Raw genomic sequence first — 27911 nt, 5'->3', positions numbered from 1 at the left:
CGGCAACCAGGAAGAGGACAGCGGGGCACCTAGGGAGTGGTGGCAAGTAAGTTCAAGTTTTTGTTTTATATTGTCAGAAGCCTAGGGGTGATGTTTATAAAAAACAAGTACTACACTGGAGTACCCCTTTAACAAATGGGTACCAACAATTTTGTCCACTTCTATATACATATATATATATATATATGTAGTGAGAGATTAGCTCTGTAGAACCAGTCAAAAAGCTGCAAAAAATCAGAGACATGGACGCGGAAGTAATGTTTTTACAGGGTTTTCTGTCTTTATTTTTCAGTAACAAAACAAATACAGCATTTACACTTATAAACACAAAAAATTTATCCTGCTTGACTAGCGACAACTATACAGATCTCTTCCCTTTCTATACAGGTGGCTTACTACCGGCATCCCAACAATGTAAATGACACATGTATTACTCACACTGGTCAAAAAGGTCTCTTTTTTTAGATACTAACGGGATGCAGGTTCCTCAGAGCCTCACTTGCAGACTGACCCTCCTCTAGTTTTAAAGCCCAGTGATGAGCTGTCTTCAGTACTTTTGCTCATCTGGGCTAGTCTGAAAAACAGGAGTGGCCCAAGAAGGGGATGAAAGACCACACTACCAAACCTGACTTTCATCCAACAATAATCCTCAGTTCGGTTTCATGTCCTGGAGGAGGTACAGGAATTGTCTACACCTCCAAAGATTCATTATAGGTCAGAAACCGTGGGTGCCTGATCTGATTCTGAGGGACTTACAAGCCCCCAGCTAACGTAAAGTCTCCTCAGGGAGCCACTGCGAATGTCTGGGTACCCCTCTCCTCACCTGTTGTTAATATTGCAGCTGGTTCCCTGATAGGTGGCTCCACTATTATTTTCTCTTGGGTGTTGTTGTGACGCTTCACCAAATTTTTCAGTCAGAAGTGATGGTGTTCTAGCTAAGGCTGGAGAGCGTTGGTGCACTTCGAGTGGCGTCTCCTATGTGGAGATGTTCATGCATGAAGCAGTCACCTGCTCAGAGGGAAGGGGGTAAGGGGGTGGGATTGGCCTGTAGAACTTGGGGTTTGTCCATGGGCCGTGTCAATGAGCAAACCAGTAGTATGGTTGAGAGTATAGGTCCCATGACCTGGGACAAAAAAAAAAAAAGGTGGATATACACGAGAGACACCCAGCCAGTTCTTTAGTGCTTAGCTCTGCGTTTGATGCTGGTACGGTAGTTTTTAGTGGGGTTAAGCATCCAATCTGTTTTTTCATATCAGGTTTTCTGATTATGCATTCATTTTCATAGATGAAAGATACTTTAAGAAGGCTAAATATAAGAGCAAGGGAGGTAGCATGTGTAGGAAGAAGTTAAAGGAATAGATAAACAAAGCTGATTTCTTTCAAACACAGCTCCCCATCTGTCTCAAGGTTGTGTGTGGTATTACAACTTAGCTCCATTAATTTCAATGGAACTGAGCTGCAGAACCACACCCAACCTGGAGACAGACGGGAAGCGGTTTTTGTAAGAAAGTAGCTCTGTTTTTCTATTCCTGAATAACCCCTTTAAATGGTTCTTGTCCTTAAGTACATTGAAATTCATGACTGAATCCCGGAAAAATAATCTCCTTCATTTATGAGAAATATCCAAGATTTGATTAGAAATTAGATTAAGTCCTCCATGTCTTCAATGAATAAAGAACAGACAGCTATTACAGTCCCTTTTGAGGTCAGGCCATGCCCCTCTAGGGCCATATCTTCTTCTGATGAAGGAGGAGCACCTTCATCTGTAGGGGAACAGGGAGTACTGAAGAAGGATGATGTTTATTCTTCTAAGGAGCGTTTCAGAAAACTTCTTTCTTCAGATGGGAATGTTTTGGTTAAGGTGGTCAGAGCTACGATGAATATAGAGAACTGTAGGGAAACTTAGACTGTGTAAGACAGAATTTTTTGGAACGACTAACACCCAGGAGAAGAAAAATCTATTCACAAGAATTGATTGATAAAGGAATTAACTGATAGAGAAAGAAGTAAACCAGACAGGAGGAAGAGACTGCTTGCTGGGACAGGCCTTCTAAAATTGATCTGCCCATGGCCGAAATTTCAAGGAGGACTCCCTTACCTTATGAAGATGCAGGAACTTTAAGAAAGACCCTTTTTAAACTCCAGCATTCTGGGCAGCTTGTTAAAAAAAAAAATTAAATCCCAGATAACCCCAGATCTGCGGTGTACAACACTTATCCCCTAGGATCCGCAGGATAAGGAATAAGTGTCTGATCGAGGGGGGGGGGGGGGGGGGCGAACACTGGGACCCCCCGCAATCTCCTGTATGGGCCCCCGGCTCTGCCATGGTGCTGCGGCCAGCACGCCCCCTCCATGTAACTCTATGGGAAAGGTGGAGGTGCAGCATTCGCGCATCCCCGCCTCTCCCATAGAGCTGTATTGGGGGGGGGGGAGGGGAGGCAATGCCTGGACCCATACAGGAGATCACGGGGGGGTTCCCATCGTTTGGACACCACCTGTGTTCGGACACACCCCTGCGTATAGGGGGTAAGTGTTATACACCACAGATCTCCTTTAAGGAGGGATGTATCCTCTAAGACAAAGCATCATTTTCTCAGGGTGGTAGTGTATGTAGGAGATTCCCTTTTATATCCACAGCTTCTGGCTCTTTCCTTTGTGCTTTCCCCAGTTCCTGGAGCATTCACATAGATCTCTGCAGAAGTCATTGCTTACATATGGAAAGGGAAGGGATGTGATGATAATATCTTATTTAGAATACACCTAGTAGTAGAGAAATCGGAAGACGTTCTCCTCCAGAAAGTCAGTAGGGTCATCCGATGGAGGTAGGTTCAATATCATTAAAGGTATTTCAGTTCTAGGTCTTATAACATCAGGAGTCAAGTGAGGGAACTCAGTTCCCACATGTTTCTGCAGGACTTGAGCCCTGTATAACATCATGCATCCCAGCAGTGCAATGGATCGACTATCACATCAGGAGATGACCCTAGCCCTGTGGGACAGTAGAACAGGTTGGAGGGGAACACTGGTACTCCATACTCCTTTAGGGTTCTGGGAGGAAGGAGGAGGTAAAAGACTCCTAAAATGTGAGGGAATTAAGATGGATGTTTTTGGCCCTGTCCAGTCCCTTCCCATCATCAAAGTGGAAAATGTAAGGGTTATGTTTGACAATTCCACAGTGGTAACTTACATAAACCATCAGGGTAGAACAAGGTCTCGGCCCTGATGAAGATTCCTCACCACATCTTCAGACTGTCGATGGAATTTGGAGAATCTGGGAATCTCCTGAACCTTCTCTTTGCCTCAAAGCCATACTGCAGTCATACATAGCTGTGAGGGAAGGGCCAGGCGGTGCAGTCCATTTCTCACTGACAAGCTGGTGGAAGGTATGCTGGTCAGGAGAAAAGCAGATAGCAAAGAAAATCTGGTATCTTATCTCTACGGTCTACTCTGGCATAGTAAACTTCAATGGGACAGAAGTTGTAAACTCTTGCACCAGATGCTCGATGTTCTTTATCTGCATTTTGTACCTGCTACTGATTTCAATCAGGAACTCTATCTTTAGAGAAAACATTAAGAAACAACAGCTACAAAATGTATCACATTTATATAGGAAAGATAATAAAGCACATTCCCGAGCGGTCCTAGCGCCAGCATGTTCCACTGTCAGGGGAATGTCTGCACTGAGATCCTCCATGTGGACATTCCCCAGGGTGAACATAGCCCAAGGCTATGTTCTCATGTAAGAATGTTCACATGGAAGATTTCCGTGTGGACATTATCTCAGGAAAGCACCATCTCATAGATGGCAATGCATTCCATGTGGGGCCTGCAGAAAGAATAGACATGTTCATTCTTTCTGCGGACAGCGGAATTAAAATTTCTGCGCCAGATGTTTCCAGCATGGAAATTCTGCTATGTGCACAGTGCAGAAGAATCCCATTGAAATCAATGGGACTTCGCTGCTGCGGAATCTCCTTGCGGAATTCCAATGTTCTGCATGGAAATACATATAGTATATTAAAGGAGTACTGCAGTGCAGGAACACTTATCCCCTAGCCAAAGGGGTGTAAATCACCTGATCGTGGAGGTTCCGACTGCTGGGACTTTGCGCTGCACCCTGGCTCTTTCCAGGAAAGGAGCACGTCGACCCCCGCATGAAGAGGCGACCAACATGCCACCACCATATATCTCTATGGGAGAGCCGGGGATACCCGAATGCTTTATCTCCATCTCTCCCATGGAGATACTTGGAGGTGGCGTGTTGGCTGCCGCTTTGTGCAGACGTCGACATGCTCATTTCCTAGGGAGAGCCGGGGTGCCGTGCAGGAGATTGCAGTGTCTCCCAGCGGTTGGACCCCCACGATCGGACACTTATTCCTTATCCTTTCCTGCGCTGCAGTACTCCTTTAAAATACATTTTTCTGTTTACATTTTACACTGTGTGAATCCAGGCGACCCATAGTGACATATTAACAATGATAAACAATAATAATTAGAAATCAATCATATTATTTATCTATGTTTATATGACACTGCATACATAAAGCCTGGTACTACCTGTGCCATGACTATTAAATATTGTTGACTGAATTTAGTTGGCGTTTCATTTCCGGTTTTACATTATTTATCACACCTAGTGTTATTTACGATGTTCTTAATACATTTTGGATTTTAGTTCTGGAAAGCTGTATCCCCTTTTTATGCTTTTCCCACTACCTGTGTACAGGTTTAAAATATAAAGGATACTGCACTAACCATAATATACAGTGGTGGGCCATTTATATGGATACACCTTAATAAAATGGGAATGGTTGGTGATATTAACTTCCTGTTTGTGGCACATTAGTATATGTGAGGGGGGAAACTTTTCAAGATGGGTGGTGACCATGGTGGCCATTTTGAAGTCGGACATTTTGAATCCAACTTTTTTTTTTTCAATAGGAAGAGGGCCATGTAACATATCAAACTTATTGAGAATTTCACAAGAAAAACAATGATGTGCTTGGTTTTAACATAACTTTATTCTTTCATGAGTTATTTACAAGTTTCTGACCACTTATAAAATGTGTTCAATGTGCTGCCCATTGTGTTGGATTGTCAATGCAACCCTCTTCTCCCACTCTTCACACACTGATAGCAACACTGCAGGAGAAATGCTAGCACAGGCTTCCAGTATCCGTAGTTTCAGGTGCTGCACATCTCGTATCTTCACAGCATAGACAATTGCCTTCAGATGACCCCAAAGATAAAAGTCTAAGGGGGTCAGATCGGGAGACCTTGGGGCCATTCAACTGGCCCACGACGACCAATCCACTTTCCAGGAAACTGTTCATTTAGGAATGCTCGGACCTGACACCCATAATGTGTTGGTGTACCATCTTGCTGGAAAAACTCAGGGAACGTGCCGGCTTCAGTGCATAAAGATGGAAACACATCATCATGTAGCAATTCCGCATATCCAGTGGCCTTGAGGTTTCCATTGATGAAGAATGGCCCCACTATCTTTGTACCCCATATACCACACCATACCATCAATGTATGTGTTCCAACAGTCTTGGAGGGATCTATCCAATGTGGGTTAGTGTCAGACCAATAGCGGTGGTTTTGTTTGTTAACTTCACCATTCACATAAAAGTTTGCCTCATCACTGAACAAAATATTCTGCAGAAACTGAGAAACTGAGAATATTGCCCATTCTGCAGCACCTGAAACTACGGATACTGGAAGCCTGTGCTAACATTTCTCCTGCGGTGTTGCTATCAGTGTGTGAAGAGTGGGAGAAGAGGGTTGCATTGACAATCCAACACAATGGGCAGCACATTGAACACATTTTATAAGTGGTCAGAAACTTGTAAATAACTCATGAAAGAATAAAGTTACGTTAAAACCAAGCACATCATTGTTTTTCTTGTGAAATTCCCAATAAGTTTGATGTGTCACATGACCCTCTTCCTATTGAAAAAACTAAAGTTGGATTCAAAATGTCCGACTTCAAAATGTCCGCCATGGTCACCACCCATCTTAAAAAGTTTCTCCCGTCACATATACTAATGTGCCACAAACAGGAAGTTAATATCACCAACCATTCCCATTTTATTAAGGTGTATCCATATAAATGGCCTACCTTGTATAATAATCAGCACAGCGAAAATTGTTCTTGAAAGGGTCTTATCAAATATATTTATTACCTATTTACAGTATAAGTGATATATGTATGTTTATGGGATGGCTACTCTTGTTTGATCGAAACATGTTCCAATAAAATACCTCCACACCATGGTAATGCAGTTGAAGAGGTTAAGGGGACTTGCTATTCCTATTCTAGTAATTGGTGGGGGTCCCAGTGATGGGCCCTCCAGTGATCATACATGTATCACCTTAAGATGGCCATATTCATCAGAGAGCTGGTGGCTGAAAAGCCATTTGCCCAACAGCTATCACCCACGTTCTGAGAAGTCAGATAGACATCTAACCTTTCTCATCCTTCTTCCAGGGGCCTGTATGACAGGCCCCATAGTTGTCAAAACCTGCTGTCCGGATGAGCAAAACAAAAATGTGTGGAAAATGTGGTAAAGGTTGGCCCATTGTTTTGTCTGCCCTTCAAACCCCATGAGCACATCAAAGTCATGTACACAGAATCTGAACACCAGCATGCAAGGTTCAGATGGTTCCATAATACAGAGTCAAAGGCACTTGGTGAGCTACTCAATGATGCCTTAAAGGGCTACTCCGGTGGTGGCAGAAAGTTAAACAAATTTGTAAATTACTTCTATTAAAAAATCTAAATTTTTCCAGGACTTATCAGCTGCTGTATGCTTCAAAGGAAGTTGAGATGTTATTTACTGTCTGACCACAGTGCTCTCTGCTGACACCTCTGTCCGTGTCAGGAACTGTCCAGACTAAAACGAAATGGAAGAGCACTCCATAGTGTAAAATGGCCACTTTAAGGTTCAGTTTAATGCAATAAAGAACTCTTACCAGAAGCAGTTGTGTGAACTTACACACAACAATGGTCAGCGTGGGTGAGTGAACAAGCCTGGTCTGCAGCCTCCCCGACCTTACTAAACAAAGCAGGAGACGACTTCCAAAGAGCAGTGGGTGGATAACGGCGCTGACCAGGAGAGAACACGTCCGGTGGATAAAAAGGATTTATTCAAATGCAACGCGTTTCACCGCGCTTGCACGGCTTCATCAGGCAACAGATGCCTGATGAAGCCACGCAATCGCGGTGAAATGCATTGCATTTGAAGAAATCCTTTTTATCCACCGGACGTGTTCTCTCCTGGTCAGCGCCGTTATCTACCCATCGCTCTGTGGAAGTTGTCTACTGCTTAGGAACTGTCCAGAGCAGGAGAGGTTTGCTATGGGGATTTGCTCCTACTCTGGACAGTTCCTGGCACGGACAGAGGTGTCGGCAGAGAGCACTGTGGTCAGACAGAAAAGAACAACTCAAGATTAATTTAAGTTTTTTTAATAGAAGTAATTTACATATATGTATAACTTTGTGGTGTTAGTCAGTGGCGTACTAAGGGGTGCCGCTCACAAGGGGGGTGCCAGGGGCGGACTGACCCGCCGCAGCCGCCGCCATCACTACTGAGGATCTGGGACACTCGTCCCAGATCCCCAGCAGACAGCGGTGCCTTCTCCTGTATGCGCGATACACGCACATACAGGAGAAGGCGTCCCCTCTGTGTGAGCCGCATCTGCAGCTACACAGAGGAGATGTGACTTCCGCCCCCACGCAGCACACAGTACAGGCACCGGTGACGTCACTCATCAGCGCCTGTACTGTGGAGGGGAGAAGACGCGGGCCCTGCAGCTGAGGAGATCGCTGCGTGGGATATCAGGTGAGCATCCTTTTTTTATTTATTTTTCTCAAAATACACTGCATACACCTATGGGGAAGGGGAGGGGGGGGGGTTACTCTACATATACCTATGGGGAGGGGGGTGTTACTCTACATATGTCTATAGGGGAGGAGGAGGGGGGGTTACTCTACATATACCTATGGGGAAGGGGAGGGGGGGAGGGTTACTCTACGTATACCTATGGGGGAGGGGGTGTTACTCTACATATACCTATGGGGGAGGGGGGGTACTCTACATATATACCTATAGGGGAGGAGGGGGGGTTACTCTACATATACCTATGGGGGAGGGGGGGGGGTTACTCTACATATATACCAATAGGGGAGGAAGGGGGGGTTTACTCTACATATACCTATGGGGGAGGAGGGGGGGGGGTTACTCTACATATATACCTATAGTGGGGGGTTACTCTACATATACCTATGGGGAAGGGGATGGGGGGGGGTTACTCTACATATACCTAAGGGGAGGGGGGGTTACTCTACATATACTTATGGGGAGGGGGGGTTACTCTACATATACCTATAGGGGAGGGGGGGTTACTCTCTACATATACCTATGGGGAAGGGGAAGGGGGGTTACTCTACATATACCTATGGGGAAGGGGAGGGGGTTACTCTACATATACCTATGGGGAAGGGGAGGAGGGTTACTCTACATATACCTATGGGGAAGGGGAGGGGGGTTACTCTACATATACCTATGGGGAAGGGGAGGGGAGTTACTCTACATATACCTATGGGGAAGGGGAGGGGGGTTACTCTACATATACCAATGAGGAAGGGGAGGGGGGGGTTACTCTACATATACCTATAGGGGAGGGGGGGGGGGTTACTCAGGGGTCAAGTCCTGGGAAAAAAAGTGTGGGTACTCACCCTAGATTTCCACTTAAAGGGGTACTAGACATCTTATACCCTATCCAAAGGATAGGGGATAAGATGTCTGATCCCGGGGGTCCCGCCAATGGGAACCACCATGTTCTCCCTGCTGCTCCCGGCGTTTGTTTTGAGCATTGGGTGAAGCGCCAGAGGCTCATGATCATGGTCACGGCCCCTCAATGCAAGTCTATGGGAGGGGGCGTGATGGCTGTCACGCTCCCTCCCATAGACTTGCATTGAGGGGGCATTACTGTGACGTCACAAGCCTCTGCCCTGCATCACTTGCATCACGAAGTTCGCTCCGTGCACCGGATGTCTGGGGTGCTGCAGCCGAAATCGCGGGGTCCCCAGCAGCAGGACCCCTGTGATCAGACATCTTATCCCTTATCCTTTGGATAGGGGATAACATGACTAGGGGCGGGGTAACCATTTAAGGGCTGGTCCTGCAGGACTCCTGCTAATGGGAACTACGTTCCTGCTGTGAAAAAAGTGCAGGAACTCCGTTCCCATGAGTTCCTGCAGGACTTGAGCCCTGGGGTTACTCTACATATACCTATGGGGAATGGGAGGGGGGGGAGGGGGGGTTACTCTACATATACGTATGGGGAAGGGAAGGGGGGGGGGTTACTCTACATATACCTATGGGGAAGGGGAGGGGGGGGGGTTACTCTACATATACCTATGGGGAAAGGGAGGGGGGGGGGGGTTACTCTACATATACCAATGGGGAAGGGGAGGGGGGGGGGGTTACTCTACATATACCTATAGGAGAGGGGGGTGTAGCTGCATATACATATGGGAAAGAGGGAGGTGTAACTGCATATACCTATGGGAGAGGGGGGATGTAACAGCATATACCTATGGGAAAGGGGGGGTTGTATCTGCATATACCTATGGGAAAGTGTGGGGGGGGGGTGTAACTGCATATACCTATGGGAAAGAGGGGGTGCAACTGCATATACCTATGGGAAAGAGGGGGGGTGTAACTGCATATACCTATGAGAAAGGGGGGGTGTAACTGCATATACCTATGGAAAGGGGGGGGGTGTAACTGCATATACCTATGGGAAAGGGGGGGGGGGTTTAACTGCCTATACCTATGGGAAAGGGTGGGTGTAACTGCATATGCCTATGGGAAAGGGGGGGGGGGGTGTAACTGCATATACCTATGGGAAAGGGGGGAATGCAACTGCATATACCTATGGGAAAGAGGGGGGATGTAACTGCATATACCTATGGGAATGAGGGGGGGGGTGTAACTGCATATACCTATGGGAAAGAGGGGGGTGTAACTGCATATACCTATGGGAAAGAGGGGGGGGTGTACCTGCTTATACCTATGGGAAAGAGGGGGGGGAAGGTAACTCTGCCTATACCTATGGGGAAAGGGGAGGAAAGGGGGGGGGGGGGTAACTTCCCATACCAATGGGGAAGAGGGGGGTAACTCTGCCTATACCAATTGGGAAGAGGGGGGGGGGGGTCTGAATATACCTATGGGAAAAAAGGGGTTTAACTCTGCCTATACCTATGGGAAACAGGGGGAGTTTTTTTTTTTAACTCTGCCTATACCTACGGGGAAAGGGGGGGGGGGGACTCTGCTGCCTATACCTAAGGAGAAAGGGGGGTTAACTCTGTTCCTATACCTATTGGGAAGGGGGTTTAAATCTGCTGCCTATACCTACAGGGAAGGGGGACTACCTAACTTTATACCTGGATGCCTAACTACTTACCTACATGCCCAGCTACCTAACTATGTACATACCTGGCCTTCATACGTGGCTTCCTAACTACCTAGCTAGCCCCCTACCTACCTAACTTGTCACCTACCTACATATCTGGCTTCCTGATCTACTTACCTAGTTACCTATTTACCTGGCTACCTACCTACCTGCCCGTTTACTGTGCAGGACACCAAGGAGGGCATTATTACAGTTTGTGGGCCTATAGATGGAAAGATTGTGCAGAGGAGGGCAAGGCACTGGAAAAATGCAGTCTGACATGTTTTTCCTGCAGATGTTAAGAGATCAACATGGCGGTCTTATCCAGACGGAGAAGAAAAGGAAAGAGGACGCCGCTGATCAGAAAAGACGTAATTGTGAGTCCCAAAATGTAACTGCAATCACTTATATGGTATACAGATCCTGTGCACAGCTGATATCTACCACCGTATGGTCCTGTATATAATCACTTATACAGATCCTTTATAGTATACTGGTCTATGTATAGTGGTTTTATTCAGTACAGTATGGCGGTATTATCCAGTTATTGTGTGGTGGTATATATTTACTCCTTGTATACCAGTATTATTGGTCATGGAAATATACCTATGTTAAAGTGTTTCTTATATATATATAAAATTTTAGTTTATTGTGTGTGGGATTTAGGTGGAATAGGGGCATGGCAGAAGATTGACGAGCTGCAGGGCCTAGCAGGGGCCCTTGCTTTTTTTTGGTCTGTGGGCCCTGAGTGTTGTCAGTCCACTCCTGGGAGGGGGTAAATAAAGGGGGGTGTAATTAAGGGGGGGGGGTGCGGGTGGGGGGGTGCCAAACAAAGGGTCTGCCCCGGGTGCCAAATGCTCTAGGTACGCCCCTGGTGTTCGTTGATATGAAAAAAATAGTTTTCCACCAGAGTGAGCACAGCTTACATTAGTGAGAATGTTGCTTCCACAACAGGTGTGCACTCAAGGTTCATAGATAAGACGTAACTTGGAATGGTGGAGTCTGCTTGCCATCTCTACAGTGAATACTGTACAAAAACTATACACGGGGCACAGCAGAGAGGGCTTTGATCTAATATATGTTCAGTGTCTTCTGCTTTAAAAATCTCATTGCAAAAAATGCAAGAAGTCTTGGAACATATCAAAACCTGCAAAATAGCCAAGGTTATGGTTGTGAAACTGCAACTCCCAGCAGAGGCACAATAGAGAGTCAAAGGTGGATAGTCATCACATACTGCTTAGAACAGTGGTCTCCAACTGTGGCCCTCCAGATGTTGCAAAACTTCAACTCTGTCGTCCGGGCATGCTGGAAGTTGGAGTTTTACAACATCTGGAGGGCCACAATTTGAGACCACTGGCTTTAAAGAAATAAGTTAATGGTATCAGAAAGCAGTGGCGTAGCGTGGGTTGTCAGCACCCGGGGCAAGGCAAGTAATTTGCGCCCCCTAACCCGTGGATTTTAGCACTCGAGTCTCTTCCACTAGATTAGTTAAAGAAACCCTTACCCCCTAAGCACATGTATTGTTTGTTATGAAAATACTGATATAATTAAAGTAAAATGCATCTAAATACAAGTTTTTTTTCAAACACTTTATTGAGTGCGAACATGCATTACACATTCTCCACATTTTCAGCAGGTCTATGAATACAAATCTACAAATGTAGTAATCTAGCATGGGCCGCGCTATTATATGTCGTCTCACAACCATCGTAAACGACAAAAAATATCAAGAACAAAAACTAAACATCAAAATGGAACCCTACCCTGGAGATGATCCAAGACTGGACTAGATGGAGCCAACTTCCTCAATCCTGTACCTATGGACCATAGCAGTAGGTGCCGGGATCGGGGGAGCGGTGACCGGGACACTGAAGAAGATGATGCGCCGCCGGTCACTTACCAGGCCCCGGCCAGCGCGCGTCCTCCTGCGATGATCCTGCGGTCCTCCTGCGTCTCTATGGTTGTATGCACGGGACGTCAGTGACACTCCGTGTGTACAACCATAGAGGCGGAGAAGCGAAGGACCGAAGGAGGACGAGCGCTGGCCTGGGAATGGTGAGTGACCGGCGGACATCCTTATGTCCCGAAAAGATTTTTCGGGACACAGGGATGCCCGGGATAGGAATACTTCTTTTTATGTGCCCGGGCCGGCTCCCGTGTGTGGCTGCAGGCGGGGGCTGACCAGAGCATATAAAAACTAATACTGTATACTAAAAACCAGGGGGCCTCCAGCTGTTGTGAAACTACAACTCCCAGCATGCCCGGACAGCCTTTGCCGGTCCGGGCATGCTGGGAGTTGTAGTTTCACAACAGCTGGAGGCCCCCTGGTTTTTAGTATACAGTATTAGTTTTTATATGCTCTGGTCGGCCCCCGCCTGCAGCCACACACGGGAGCCGGCCCGGGCACATAAAAAGAAGTATTCCTACCCCAGAGAGCGCGCCCCCCCCCCCAGATGTTGCGCCCGGTGCGGCCAGCCCCCCGTGCACCCCCCACGCTACGTCTCTGTCACAATGAGAACCTAGGCATTATATGACCAGTATTAGCTGAGACTGGTCAGCACTGGCCCTAACAAAGTAAACATAAAATGAGTATTAGAAGTAAAAGCACACATACACACAAGATCCAAAAGTCAAGGATACAAACAGCCACAGGGAATTACAAAGGGTAATAATTAATTGTATAGTCTAAGCAGAGATGACAACACATATATCACAAAGGAATATTAGGTCCCATTCAAGCTTTGCAGAGTAGATTTTTTATTTTTTTTGCATTAGAATGTAGGAGCTAATACAAGTATATTGGGATATCTTTTCTTTTTTAATTTCTTTTTCTGTCTGACCACAGTGCTCTCTGCTGACACCTCTGTCCATGTCAGGAACTGTCCAGAGCAGGAGCAAATCCCTATAGCAAACCTCACCCGCTCTGGACAATTCCTGAAACGAACAGAGGTGTCAGCAGAGAGCACTGTGGTCAGACAGGAAAGAACTTTAAAAAGAAAAGAACTTCCTCTGTAGTATACAGCAGCTCATAAGTACTGGAAGGATTAAAAATGTTAAATAGAAGTAATTTACAAATCTGTTTAACTTGATTTAAAAAAATATAATTTTCAACCTCTTTAACCGCCTTTGTAACGCTATTCACTTTACCCGTCATGGTTTTATTGTTATGGCTGATAGATGTATCATATAGTAATAATACAGTATATGTTACTGCTTGAATTACTCCCATCAGGAGATACTCTCTCCATTGACCAAAATAGTTAATGCTGTATTTCCCTAATAAAAAAGTTTAATCCACTGTCTAAGTGTAGTTTGACTTTTATTATTTCTTGCTGCAAAATGGACTTTGCATATGCAGAAGTTTTGCAACATATATTCTGAATAATGGACATGAGTACCGAGCCCAAGCTGTTCATGTGCTGGGGGTTAAGGTAGAATCACACAGACCCCCTCGAAGCAGTTTACCCACCAGCACAGCTTTTGTGATCTGTCTGCAAATGTACTTGTCAGAGATGGATGATCCTGTGGCAGCCACTCCATATTGTCCTCAATGGCTACAAGAAGAATGGTGGCCAGAATAAAGCATTCCATATTTCCCATGTGATTGATCTATAGTTAAATGTGGTCATTCATCACAAGCCGAACAATTCCAGTGTGGTTGTGGTTTTTAATTGGGTTTGCCATGGGTTTGTGTGGTGCTAAGTGGCATCAAGGACACTTCCAGATAGCTGCAATATGTACCACACACAAGCAGTATTTGATTCCAAGTGCAAGATTAGAAGAACGGAGCACTCACCCAGGATTATGCCGTTAAAACGTCTTTTCTTTATTCAAGCGTACATCAGGTAGCGGAGCGATAAGGGAGAGCGGACAGGTGCTGTGGCGTGGGGGGTAGGGCAACGGACCGTATTCGCGCAAAAGTGCGCTTCCTCAGGCCCCTCAGGGGCCTGAGGAAACGCACTTTTGCGCGAATACGGTCCGTCGCCCTACCCCCCACGCCACAGCACCTGTCCGCTCTCCCGTATCGCTCCGGTGGGGGCCTGAGGAAGCGCACTTTTGCGTGAATACGGTCCGTTGCCCTAGCCCCCACGCCACAGCACCTGTCCGCTCTCCCGTATCGCTCCGGTACCTGATGTACGCTTGACCCTCAGGGGCCTGAGGAAGCGCATTTTTGCCCGAATACGGTCCGTTGCCCTACCCCCCACACCACAGCACCTGTCCGCTCTCCCGTATCGCTCTGGTGGGGGGCCTGAGGAAGCGCACTTTTGCATGAATGCGGTCCGTTGCCCTAGCCCCCACGCCACAGCACCTGTCCGCTCTCCCGTATCGCTCCGGTACCTGATGTACGCTTGACCCTCAGGGGCCTGAGGAAGCACACTTTTGCGCGAATACGGTCCGTTGCCCTACCCCCCACGCCACAGCACCTGTCCGCTCTCCCGTATTGCTGCGATACCTGATGTACGCTTGAATAAAGAAAAGACGTTTTAACTGCATAATCCTGGGTGAGTGCTTCGTTCTTCTAATCTTGCACTTGGAACTGATTACCCTACTTGTACACGTGAGCACCACCAATATGCAGGACACTACACATCAGTAGTACATACGACCACACGCTAAAACAGTGGGACACCATCTTAGAGACTACAGCAGTGCCAAGGATTTGTCTCTCTTCTATTGTATATTCAAGCAGTATTTAAGGTTCACTTTTTACACTATTTTTACATTTATATTCAGATCTATATACCTTTAACTTTTTTTTATTTAATTGAACCCTCATTAGGATTGGGCATACACAAGGTTTCCTTCACCTGAAGCAAAGATTCATTCTGCCATCCTTGCCCTATATCTTAATTCCACACTAAAAGGTTTATTGGTATTCCACATTTAGGGAACATGCCCAGCCAAACTCCCCCTAGTTATACTGGTAGTAAAATATTTGTTCCACATAAAAGCCAATTTTACATATTACTGGTACATTTTTGCATCACCATTTTGCCTCGCCCATGGGTTTCATGAACTGGATTGATAACATCTTTGGGATCTATGATGCTGTCAGTTCCAGTCATGAAACTCACAAAAATGCACCTGTAATACGCTTATGTGCGAATGGTCAAAGAATGATTTTTCCCATAGTCATCCTGCATTGCCACGCATGGATTTTGCTTGAAATATAGCGAAATCCTATGAAGGATTTTGAAGAATGAATGATAGTGCTGAAGCATTTTTATTGATATGAACCCTTCATACTCAATATCATAAACAAATCAGTTATCCGTTATCTTAAAGGGTACCTTTCATCAAAAAAAAACTTTTGATATATTATAGATTAATGTATGCAGAATAACTTTCCAATAGCATGTTATTAAAAAATATGCTTCTTTCTATTTAATTTTCCACTTTGAAAAAATGACCACTAGGGGTCTCCCTACCAGTCCTTTTTTTTTTTTATATAGATTTCAGACTCATGCTGGAGTCCTAAATCTCAGACTGCTGCTGGGACACAGGCAAGCACAGTACTGCCCCCTGGCAGTGAGCTGTGCTGAGTTTGTCTGTGTTCCAGCTGCAGTTTGAGATTTAGGACTCATGCATGAGTCTGAAATCTATGAAAAAGGACTGATAGGGAGACCCCTAGTGGTCATTTTCCAAAGTGGAAAATTAAATAGAACGAAGCATATTTTTTAATAACATGCTATTGCAAAGTTATTCTGCATACATTAATCTATAATATATCAAAAGTTTTTTTGATGAAAGGTACCCATTAATATTAGGGGAACAGTTTTGTCGTTGATCTTTGGCCAGTTTTTGAAAATCATTTTTGACAGATTGTTTTATGTGAGACTGATACTATCCATGTGCAAGATCATTTGTCCAATGAAACTGTCATTTAAAATCACTTTACAGATGATCTAAAGACAATTAAACATGAAACAATTTACAGTAGGTAAAAAGCTTACACAAGCAATGTTATTTTGCTCTTTTACAGGACTTTTTTCACCTAGTGTGTTTGCAGTGTCCCACAGGAGTATACGTCAGGGAACTCCCCAACATATACCTATGACGTATAGCTATGACTAATGCCACTTAGTGCCACCTGTGGATGAAATGGCGGACATCCGCGATTGCCATTAACCCCTCAGATGCCGTGATCAATACAGATCACGCCATCTGCAGCACTGCAGTCACTAAAATGGATGATCGGATCGCCCGCAGCGCTGCCACTGCGATTCGATCATCCAGAACAGCAGATGGAGGTCCCCTCACCTGCCTCTGCTGCCTTCCACGGGTCTTCTGCTCTGATCTGAGATCGAGCAGACCAGAGCAGAAGATGACCGATAACACTGATCAGTGTCCTATGCATAGCACTGAACTGTATTAGCAATCGAATGATTGCTATAAATAGTCATCTATGGGGACTATTAAAGTGTAAAAATAAAAGTATAAAAAGTAAAAAAAGCTTAAAAAATTAGAAAAACCCCTCCCTAATAAAAACGTAAATTGTCCCATTTTCCCTATTTCACCCCCAAAAAGTGTAAAAAATAAAAATTTTATATACATATTTGGTATCACTGTGTGCGTAAATATCTGAACTATTAAAATAAAATGTTAATGATACCGTACAGTGAGCGGCGTTAATGTAAAAAAAAATCCCACAATTGCTGCTTTTTTATAACGTTTTATTCCCCCAAAAATTTATAAAAAATGTATTTAAAATTTGATATAAGCAAATCTGGTATCAATAAAAAGTACAGATCACGGCGCAAAAAATTAGCCCTCATACCGCCGCTTATACGGAAAAATGAAACAGTTATAGGTCTTTAAAATAGGGGAATTTTAAATGTACTAATTTGATTAAAAAGTTGGCGAATTTTTTTAAGCGCAACTGTAATAGAAAAGTATGTTATAATGGATCAATCGTACTGACCCAAAGAACACATGTCATTTTTACTGTAAATTGTACGGCGTGAAAACGAAACCTTCCAAAATTTGCTAAATTGCGGTTTTCTTTTTAATTTCCCCACACAAATAGTATTTTTTGGGTTGCACCATACATTTTATGGTAAAGTGAGTGATGGCATTACAATGGACAACTGGTCGCACAAAAAACAAGCCCTCATACTAGTCTGTGGATGAAAATATAAAATAGTTATGATTTTTTGAAGGCGGGGAGGAAAAAATGAAAACGTAAAAATAAAATTAAAGGGGTACTCCTGTGGAAAACTTTTTTTTTTTTTTAAATCAACTGGTGCCAGAAAGTTAAACAGATTTGTAAATCACTTCTATTAAAAAAAATCTTAATCCTTCCAGTACTTTTTAGGGGCTGTATACTAAAGAGAAATCCAAAAAAGAAATGCATTTCCTCTGATGTCATGACCACAGTGCTCTCTGCTGACCTCTGCTGTCCATTTTAGGAACTGTCCAGAGCAGGAGAAAATCCCCATAGCAAACATATGCTGCTCTGGACAGTTTGTAAAATGGACAGCAGAGGTCAGCAGAGAGCACTGTGGTCATGACATCAGAGGAAATGCATTTCTTTTTTGGATTTCTCTTTAGTATACAGCCCCTAAAAAGTACTGGAAGGATTAAGATTTTTTTAATAGAAGTGATTTACAAATCTGTTTAACTTTCTGGCACCAGTTGATTAAAAAAATAAAAATAAAAAAAGTTTTCCACTGGAGTACCCCTTTAAGGCCCAAATGGGCTGAGTCCTTAAGAATTAAAAATTTCATAACTTTGTAACTTCATAACGTTAGACAAGCAGATCTCCCCCCTATTTATATATAATACAGTTAAATCTATATGTCAGTTTAACTCTGGGAGACAGTCCTATTTATTGTGAAACTTTTGAATGTGTATACTTATGGAGCCTTGATAGGATGCATCTTTAACCATTTTAGTTCCATTTTTTATGTTTTTTTTAGTAGATGCATTTTTGGTGGCATTTTTCCAGGATGTTTTTTCCATTACAAATCATGTGATCCAATGATTAATCTTTGAATCACATAACTTGTAGAATAAAAAAAACTCTACAAAAGTCATCAAAACTCCCACAAAAAGCCCTGTTTACTTACATTTCAGCTAACATCTAGCCACAGAATAAGCCACAGAATTTTTCTTTTCTTTTGGGAAAGCCGATAAATGGTTCTTTTTATAGTCAAACAATTGATAAAATTATTATATTACCTAATTATATTAACTAAGCTATTTTCTGACTTTGTCAACTGAAAATCCACAATTTGTTAGTATTAATGCACTAGAACATTGCGCTCTAACTTATGACTCTCCAGCTGAAGAGTTGTAGTTTGGCAGCAGCTGAAGAGCTATATATTGGTCATCATTGTATAACATTAACTGTATAATGACCAGATTGGAAAATCTAACCATTATGGACACAGAACAATTCAGTAATATTACAATTTCCTGATTTGCTATTGTGAACCCCACCTGCTTACATCGGGTTGCACACCACAATGTGGCACAGTGCACCGCAAATTGTGCCAGGACCAGAATTCGTGGCACAATGCTCCAAAATAGACACCCAAACTCGAAAAGGGGGACGGTCTGCCGGGAAAGGGGTGTGTCTGACAAAAAGGGGCGTGTTTTCACAACCCAACCTATTTAACATTAAATTTACAAAAAATCCTGTAAATATATGGCTGTAAATTTTTACCAAGAAAAAAGCTGGTCAGAACTTTCCCAACCTAGGAGTCTCCATAGTAAATAAAGTGGAATAATGCAAATCTGAAACAACATTCCAGACTAAAAACAACAACACTCTTATGTATACTGTGACCCTGATTTACTCAATGAATTATACAATGGATTACTGGTTGATTCACTAGCTCAATAGAGATCAGTATCATACACAGAAGCATTTGCACAGAAGGGCGATTTACCTTGATGAGGTTATGTGCCACTGCAGACACAGCTGCTTCATCTCCTTTTATCCAAGGGGCATTCATCCCTGTGCCATACCCATGCCAGGCGATCAGATAAGGGTTGTGCATGGTGATCCAATACTTGACACGATCCCCAAAGTTTAGGAAACAGAACCTGGCATAGTTATTAAAGAGATGGATGACACTCTGATTGGCCCAGCCTCCATAATTTTCCTGGATGGGCACAGGTAGATCCCAGTGGTAAAGGGTGATCACTGGCTGAATGCCCTTTCTGATCAGCATATTGATGATGCTGTTGTAGTAACGCACACCTTGCTCACTGGGGATACTATTTCCATGTGTGAACAGTCTTGGCCAAGAAATTGAGAGATGGTAAAAGTCCACTCCTAAAAATTCTAGAGCTGGCATCTCCTTGCTTGAGAAAGTGTCTGAGATGTCTGCAGACTGGTCCATGGTAGGGATGCCTTTCCAAGACTGGTGGGTCTTCATAAATTGGTCCCATACAGAAGGTCCCCTGTTGCAGTGATCATCTTCCATCTGTAAGGATGAACTGCCCACACCCCAAAGAAAGCCAGGAGGAAATGTCCCATGGGTAAAGAGCTGACTTTCATTTAGATAGTTCACTTGACTTAGTCTTTCCCAGACTTGTATGCCTTCTCCAGGACTTCCAATGACTTCTCTTGTCAAAACCAACAGGATCCAGTAGTAGCCCTTTAACCAAAATGTAGCCATTGTGCCCCCTCCTATTCTCCCGGCTACTGGGGGGCTCCTTTCACATGTAAGGATGGAGAGACTTCCATTCAGTTTGTGCAGGGAGAATGGATGAGATCCCACTGCACCTACTGCTGTCTTCTGCTCCTAGCGCAGGACTGTCTTATCTCAGCTGCTCTATAGAACTGGATTGTAATAGTCCTGTCAATGATTAGCTTGAACTGTGAGCTCAGGAGGGGTCGTTGAGGGAGGGAGGGGGTGGTGTGTCCTTGCACCAGCTATTGAGCACTTCATTTGCTTTCATATTCCTGGGGTTACCTATTATTAACTGAGCTATGTCTAAACTATATGTCCCTGTATTGTAAGGTTTACCAGTTAACCCTCCAGCTGCATAACAGCTATGAGCTACGAATGGCAGAATAATGCTGTGCATACAATTCTGACAGTATATAAAAATGTACAATCATCGAACAACCGCTGCCTTATGCTGATAGCATTCTGACAAATAATCCAAAATCTACCGGTTTGGCTAATTTATCTTCTTCATCCCAAAATGTTACAAATTCTGTTACTTTCTTCCTTACCGTATATACTCGAGTATAAGCCGAGTTTTTCAGCACAATATTTCGTGCTGAAAACGCCCCCCTCGGCTTATACTCGAGTGAACAAAAAAACGCTTCTGGCTTTAGCTGTGAGGGGATGGTTCCGGCCGTCCATCTCCGCCTGTCAATCCCTTCTCAGTGGTCTTCAATCTGCGAATCTCCAGATGTTTCAAAACTACAATTCCCAGCATGCCCGGACAGCCATCGGCTGTCCGAGCATGCTGGGAGTTGTAGTTTTGAAACATCTGGAGGTCCGCAGGTTGAAGACCACTGCGGCCTTCGTCATCATCCAGACCCTCCTTTTGTTTTCTACTCACCTCCCTCGGTGGGAAGGAAGGGTGAGCTGGTCCGGGCCGTCCATATTCGACCACCTATGCTGCAGGGACCGTCCAGTGGGGAGGGTTAGTCAATCTGGGCTGTCCATCTCCACCTGGGGGGGGGGCTTTTCTCTTCTCCGGACCGGCCCCGAACTAGTGATGCTGCATAGACACCACCGCGCAGGGACGTTCATGCGCAGGAACGTCCCTGCGCGTCGTCATCAAGGCAACGTCACTAGTCCGGGGCCGACCCGGAGCAGAGAAGGAGGCCTCCCAGTGAAGATGGACAGCCCAGAACGACTAACCCTCCCCCCCCCCCCCCCGGACGGTCCCTGCAGCATAGGAGGTCGAATATGGACGACCCAGACCAGCTCACCCTTCCTTCCCACCGAGGGGAGGTGAGTAGAAAACAAAAGGGGGGCCTGGATGATGACGAAGGCCGCAGTGGTCTTCAACCTGCGGACCTCCAGATGTTTCAAAACTACAACTCCCATGCTGGGAGTTGTAGTTTTGCAACATCTGGAGGTCCGCAGGTTGAAGACCACTGAGAAGGGATTGACAGGCGGTGATGATGACGAGGGGGATGATGACGAGGGGGATGATGACGTGGTGATAATGATGGGGGTGTTAATGATGGGGGTCTGGATGATGACAGGGGGGGATGATGACATGGGGGGATGATGTATTTCCCACCCTAGGCTTACAGTCGAGTCAATAACTTTTCCTGGGTTTTTGGGGTGAAATTAGGGGCCTCGGCTTATATTCGGGACGGCTTATACTCGAGTATATACGGTATATATATATATATATATATATATATATATATATATATATATATATATATATATATATATATATATATATATATATAAATCTTTTCTAAGAGTGACAATTACAATAGTCGCCATTAATGTCATATTTTTTTGTTGCTGTCACACAGCTTTCCCAGACTCCTAAATAGCCAAGTTATGCATATATTTGTAGAGGATTACATACGTACGCTATGACCTGACCATAGATCTGATGATCTGTACTAACAGCGGTCTGGGTTGGCAGGCTGGGACTTGTGTCCATATTACTGACACAATAATGTGAATCTAATATGATTGTCTATAGGGAGCCTAAGGCCGGGTTCATACATCTGAACATTCATAACATATTTTATTTTACATACGTATTGAGCATAAGGATGGGTCCACACATCAGAACACTCACCGCCATATTTTATTTTACATGCCAATTTTCAACTGTAGTTGTTGAAAAATCGCCACAAATATTTGCGGCTATTTCTATTTTATTTTTTAATAAAACCTGTGAACCTGGCCAAAGGCTGGGTTTATTTATAGTATTCTGGTCTCTTGTGAAACCAACACTGAAATACTATAACTGTGTTTTCTAAACAGTGTTGCAAAACTACAACTCCCAGAATGCCCGGAGAGCCAATGGCTGTCTATTCATGAAGGGAGTTGTAGTTTTGCAACAGTTGGAGACACACAATTTGGAAAACACTGTACTATAATGAAGAGATTTTCACCTATTTCCGTATTTTAGATAAAAATTTTGACCAAAGAGTGACCAAAATATGTGAACCCAGCCCCTGAAATGGTGTCCAAACTCGTCGTCACACTGCTTTCCAGAAAACATTCTTTTAGTTCTGTAATATATAGTAACATAGTTTGTAAGGTTGAAAAAAAGGCAAGAGTCCATCGAGTTCAATCTAAAACCCTAATGTGTTGATCCAGAGGAAGGCAAAAGCCCTCCATGAGGCTGATGCCAATTGTCCCATAATGGTGCATTCACACGGAGTAATTCAAGAGGAATTTACTCAAGTAATTCCTCTAGAATTCTCTGCTCCAAATTAATTCACATCCCCTCTGCCCATTGACGTTAATGTCTTTTCCGCTGTTCTGTTCACACTGCGGAAATTCTGCTAGCGGAATTCCCACGCTGAATTCCGTTCCGCTTGAAGAAAGAGCATGTTCATTCTTCAAGATGAATCCGCTAGCAGAAATCAATAGAAGTCAATGGTAAAGAAAAATTCCGCCAAACATAGTTTTTGCGCGGAATTTGCGCAAAATTCACGCGCAATTCCCTGAAAAACCCTTCACTTCTTTCTCCCCATTTCCGCATGCAATTCCGTGCAAATTCCATGCAAATTTTGCACAAAATTTGCGAATTTCACGCAAAAATGAAATTCTTTTTTCTGCCCGTAAATTTTTCGGTGTGAATTCCTCTTGATTGTCTCAGCGTGAACACACCCTAACAGAGAAAAAATTCCTTCCTGACCCCAATATGGCAGTCAGAATAAATCCCTGGATCAATATTCTATCCACATAAATCTAACATCCATAACCTGTAATATTATATATTTCCACAAAAACATCCTGGCCCCCCTTGAACTTGTTTATTGAGTCAGACATCACAACATGCTGGGACAGAGAGTTCCATAGTCTCACTGCTCTTACAGTAAAGAATATTGGGGGAGATTTATGAAAACCTGTGCAGAGGAAAAGTTGCCCAGTTGCCCATAGCAACCAATCAGATCGCTTCTTTAATTTTGCACAGGCCTTGTTAAAAATGAAAGAAGCGATCTGATTGGTTGCCATGGGCAACTGGGCAACTTTTCCTTTGCACAGGTTTTGATAAATCTCCCCCATTGTCATTAAAATATAGACCAAAGTATAATACAACTTGTACAAAATATTCCACAGTACAGTGGTCCCTCAACATACGATGGTAATCCGTTCCAAATGGACCATCGTTTGTTGAAGCCATCGTATGTTGAGGGATCCGTGCAATGTAAAGTATAGGACAGTGGTCTACAACCTGCAGACCTCCAGATGTTTCAAAACTACAACACCCAGCATGGGAGTTGTAGTTTTGCAACATCTGGAGGTCCGCAGGTTGAAGACCACTGGTATTGGAGGTTGTACTCACGTGTCCCCGCCACTCCGGACCGTCACTGCTGCCCTGGATGTCGCCTTCCATCGCTGTCCCCGCGGTGTCCCCGATGCTCCTGCAAGGCCTCTGCTTCCCTGGCATCTTCGCTCTCTGTCGCCGTCATCACGGCACTACACACGCCGCTCCTATTGGATGACGGACGGCGTGCGCAGCGACGTGATGACGACGATGGAGAGCGCCGACGATGCAGGGATCCCTAAGAGGACGCTCCGGAGCCCCGAGGACAGGTAAGTGATCGTCAGTGGACCACACGGGGCACCGTAAACGGCTATCCGGTGGCAGCTGAAGCAGTCTGCGCTGCCGGATAGCCCTTTATGCGATGGCCCCGACATACAAAAGCATCGTATGTTGATGCTGCCTTCAACATGCGATGGCCTCTGAGAGGCCATCGTATGTTGAAATGATTGTATGTTGGGGGCCATCGTAGGTCCCCCCGACCTACGATGGCCCCCAACATACAATCATTTCAACATACGATGGCCTCTCAGAGGCCATCGCATGTTGAAGGCAGCATCAACATACGATGCTGTATAATGTAGAGGATGGAACAGTATAAGGCTATGTTCACACATCAATAGTTTTGGTACAAAAGACTGATGGAGAAATGATGTGTGAACATAGCCTTATACTGTTCCATCCTCTACATTATACTGTGGAATATTTTGTTTTGGTCCAAAACTATCTCAGTGCCCTCAGTGTTTACCCTCTTTGTGTATTTAGTGTTGGTTTACATAGCATTGAGAAATGTATCTATTTACAATGCAAAGTCATGGACTCTCCAAACTGTAATCACTGTAGGCATCTGTCCTGGTAACACTTGCAAAGACAAGTCTCCATGTTGTTTGCCTAGTGTTTGTTTTACATAGTTATCACCTGAAATCCCATGTAGACGTCATACCTGCGATAGAATAAATGCAAAACGCTGCATGATGTTATCACAAGGGATATGACAGAAGATAATGTTAGAATATCCCCCAATACATGTGGGATCCCCTTCTGTACAGCACCTTGGAGTATGTTGGTGCATAACAAATGATTAGTAACAACAGCAGCGTCATAGCAATATAATAGTAGTATTCATTTTAATATATGTTTATAGTATGAATATTGGGGGGGTATTTATCAATTTTGCCTGTTGACAGTTTCTTTTTACCCTTTTTTTTTCACTTTGGATTTCGTGGACATGCACCAAATTTATCATTTGGTGCAAGTTGTTAGTAATTTTGGCTCAAATGTTGAAATTAGCTGTTCACAGCGCATTTTACACAGAACTTACCACTAGAGATGAACGAACTTACAGTAAATTCGATTCGTCACGAACTTCTCGGCTCGGCAGTTGATGACTTTTCCTGCATAAATTAGTTCAGCTTTCAGGTGCTCCGATGGGCTGGAAAAAGTGGATACAGTCCTAGGAGACTCTTTCCTAGGACTGTATCCACCTTTTCCAGTCCACCGGAGCACCTGAAGGCTGAACTAATTTACGCAGGAAAAGTCATCAACTGCCGAGCCGAGAAGTTTGTGACGAATCGAATTTACTGTAAGTTCGCTCATCTCTAGTCTTCAACCTGCGGACCTCCAGATGTTGCAAAACTACAATTCCCAGCATGCCCGGACAGCCGTTGGCTGTCCGGGCATGCTGGGAGTTGTAGTTTTGCAACATCTGGAGGTCTGCAGGTTGGAGACCACTGCTTTAGTGCTTACCTTTCCTGAACCTGTGTGGCCATGTCCAATGCTGGCTCAACGGAGGGTGAAGGTCCCTCAGAGACAACTATGTCGCAGGATAGTATTGAGCAGCCCTGGAGGCGTCACTGCTTTAACAAAAAAAAAAAATGTTTATGTATTTTGACGCCTTTACATTTTCTGACATTGGTAAGTGTGTTTTCCATGTGCAAAATTTCTTGGCGGGGATGAATTACTGACTAAATGATGAATTACTGACTAAAGTTGAAATCACACACAGGATCGTGTGATTTTGAGAAAGTTGTAAAAATGACAGTGGAGAAGATGCGCCAAACTTTGGCGCAAAAAGACACTGCGCCAAAGTTACGTGAAATAAAAAACACATAAATCCTTTGATAACTAACCCCCATTATTATCATTATTTGTAGTGGTAGTTTGACTCAGTTGACACCACATTTTGCTACATGTCTTATCCAAAAAACATATAAACAAATAGGGGAATATTTATCAAAACCTGTGGAGGGGCAAAGTTACCCAGTTACCCATAGCAACCAATCAGATTGCTTCTTTTATTTTTCAGAGTCCTTGTTAGGGTGCGTTCAAACGGAGTAATTCAAGAGGAATTAACACCGTAAAATTTATGGGCGGAAAAAATAATAAAATTTTCGGGCAAAATTTGCCCGGAATTGTGCGCAGAATTGTGTGCGGAAATGGGGGAGAAAGAAGTGAAGGGTTTTTCAGCAATTTCTGCGCAAATTCCACGTGAATTCCACGCAAATTCCGCACGAAAACAATGACGGGCGGAATTTTTTGTTACCATTGACTTCTATTGATTTCTGCTAGCGGATTCCGCTTGAAGAATGAACATGTTCTTTCTTCAAGCGGAACGGAATTCAGCGCCGGAGAATTTCCGCAGTGTGAACAGGATAGCGGAAAAAACATTAAAGTCAATGGGCAGAGGGGATGTGAATTAAAGGGGTTATCCAGGCAAAAACTTTTTTTTTATATCAACTGGCTCTGGAAAGTTAAACAGATTTGTAAATTACTTCTATTAAAAAATCTTAATCCTACCAATAGTTATTAGCTTCTGAAGTTTTCTGTCTAACTGCTCAATGATGATGTCACGGGAGCTGTGCATGATGGAAGAATATCCCCATAGGAACTGCACAGCTCCCGGGACGTGAGTCATCAGAAAGCAGTTAGACAGAAAACAACAACTCAACTTCAGAAGCTAATAACTATTGGAAGGATTAAGATTTTTTAATAGAAGTAATTTACAAATCTGTAGAAATATATATATTAGGGCTCAGGGTTTGAGACAACTGGACAGGTTGTGTTTAAAGTAATATTTCAATTTATTGATTGTATATAATGTGACAATTGAATATTAGATAAAATGTAAATAGCAGCAACTGCGTCTCACAGGGCCCTTGTGTAGACGCAGCACCAACTATTAAGAACTATAGCATATGTATAGTACAGTATATAAAATATAAAAATATACTTGTAAAAAATTATAAAAGATATAAAATAAGAATATAGAGACCACCATAAACATATATATAGAGAGGGATCTGAATGGGAGAGTCTTAGACCATCCTCTATGGTAAATAATCTCCTCTCATAAAGTCCTGCTCATATAGACCGATTCTGGTATTGTGGTAACCAATGGCAACCATAAGGTTAGTAACCCGTAGCAACCGTTCTGATGAGTCCGGCTATTTAAGCACTTCAACGTTTAAGTAGACGATATACTTGCTATTTGTAGACAATATTCAACATGAACAGCTAGTGTGCAGTCACTGTTAATATGCATGCATATTTGTATGATACTTTGTATCTCACCGCTCCCGGACACTGATGCGCTGAACTTCACGGGGATGCTGCGATCTCCTCCTGATGCGCTGTGTAATCCTGTAGTGTATTAGCACTGAGTAGCTGTCTTGGTAAGCGGCAGCATCACCGGAGACTCGGCCGTCTCCCACAGTGGTGATGTTGGTAGATGGTGGGTTGCAGGTGGTGTTGTCGCAGCGGTTCTGCGGATGCGCACGTACATGTGCCGGTGGCGTTCTCGTGGCAGCGAGGCGCGGATTTCTCCTTCACCGGGTGTCGGGTGATTGACAGTTTATTGTCCGGTATCGGACTGCTATTGACTTAAGCAGGGCAAATATACTGGTGGTCTCAATAGGTATTGAGGGGACGCTGGACGCGTTTCAGGACTGTCTCAGTCCTTTCTTCAGCAGCAAAGAAACTTTCTTTGCTGCTGAAGATCATCCATC

At 44.0% G+C, this 27911-nt stretch overlaps 1 protein-coding gene across 1 annotated transcript in view; it reads right to left on the bottom strand.

Annotated features, from left to right (window-relative positions):
- The window catches only part of KLB (klotho beta), a 30156-nt gene extending 9567 nt beyond the window's left edge, over positions 1 to 20589 (bottom strand). The window contains exon 1 of the mRNA XM_056556901.1: positions 19359 to 20589. Coding sequence (XP_056412876.1) covers positions 19359 to 20093 — 735 coding nt within the window. The 5' untranslated portion in view covers positions 20094 to 20589. The remainder of the gene's footprint in view (positions 1 to 19358) is intronic.
- Between the last annotated feature and the right edge of the window lie 7322 nt (positions 20590 to 27911).

The sequence above is a fragment of the Hyla sarda genome, chromosome 1 (assembly GCF_029499605.1).
Source record: "Hyla sarda isolate aHylSar1 chromosome 1, aHylSar1.hap1, whole genome shotgun sequence".
NCBI classification, from domain to species: Eukaryota; Metazoa; Chordata; class Amphibia; order Anura; family Hylidae; genus Hyla; species Hyla sarda.
Note: the sequence above shows the minus strand (reverse complement) of the source record. Positions and strands in the feature narration are given on the sequence as shown.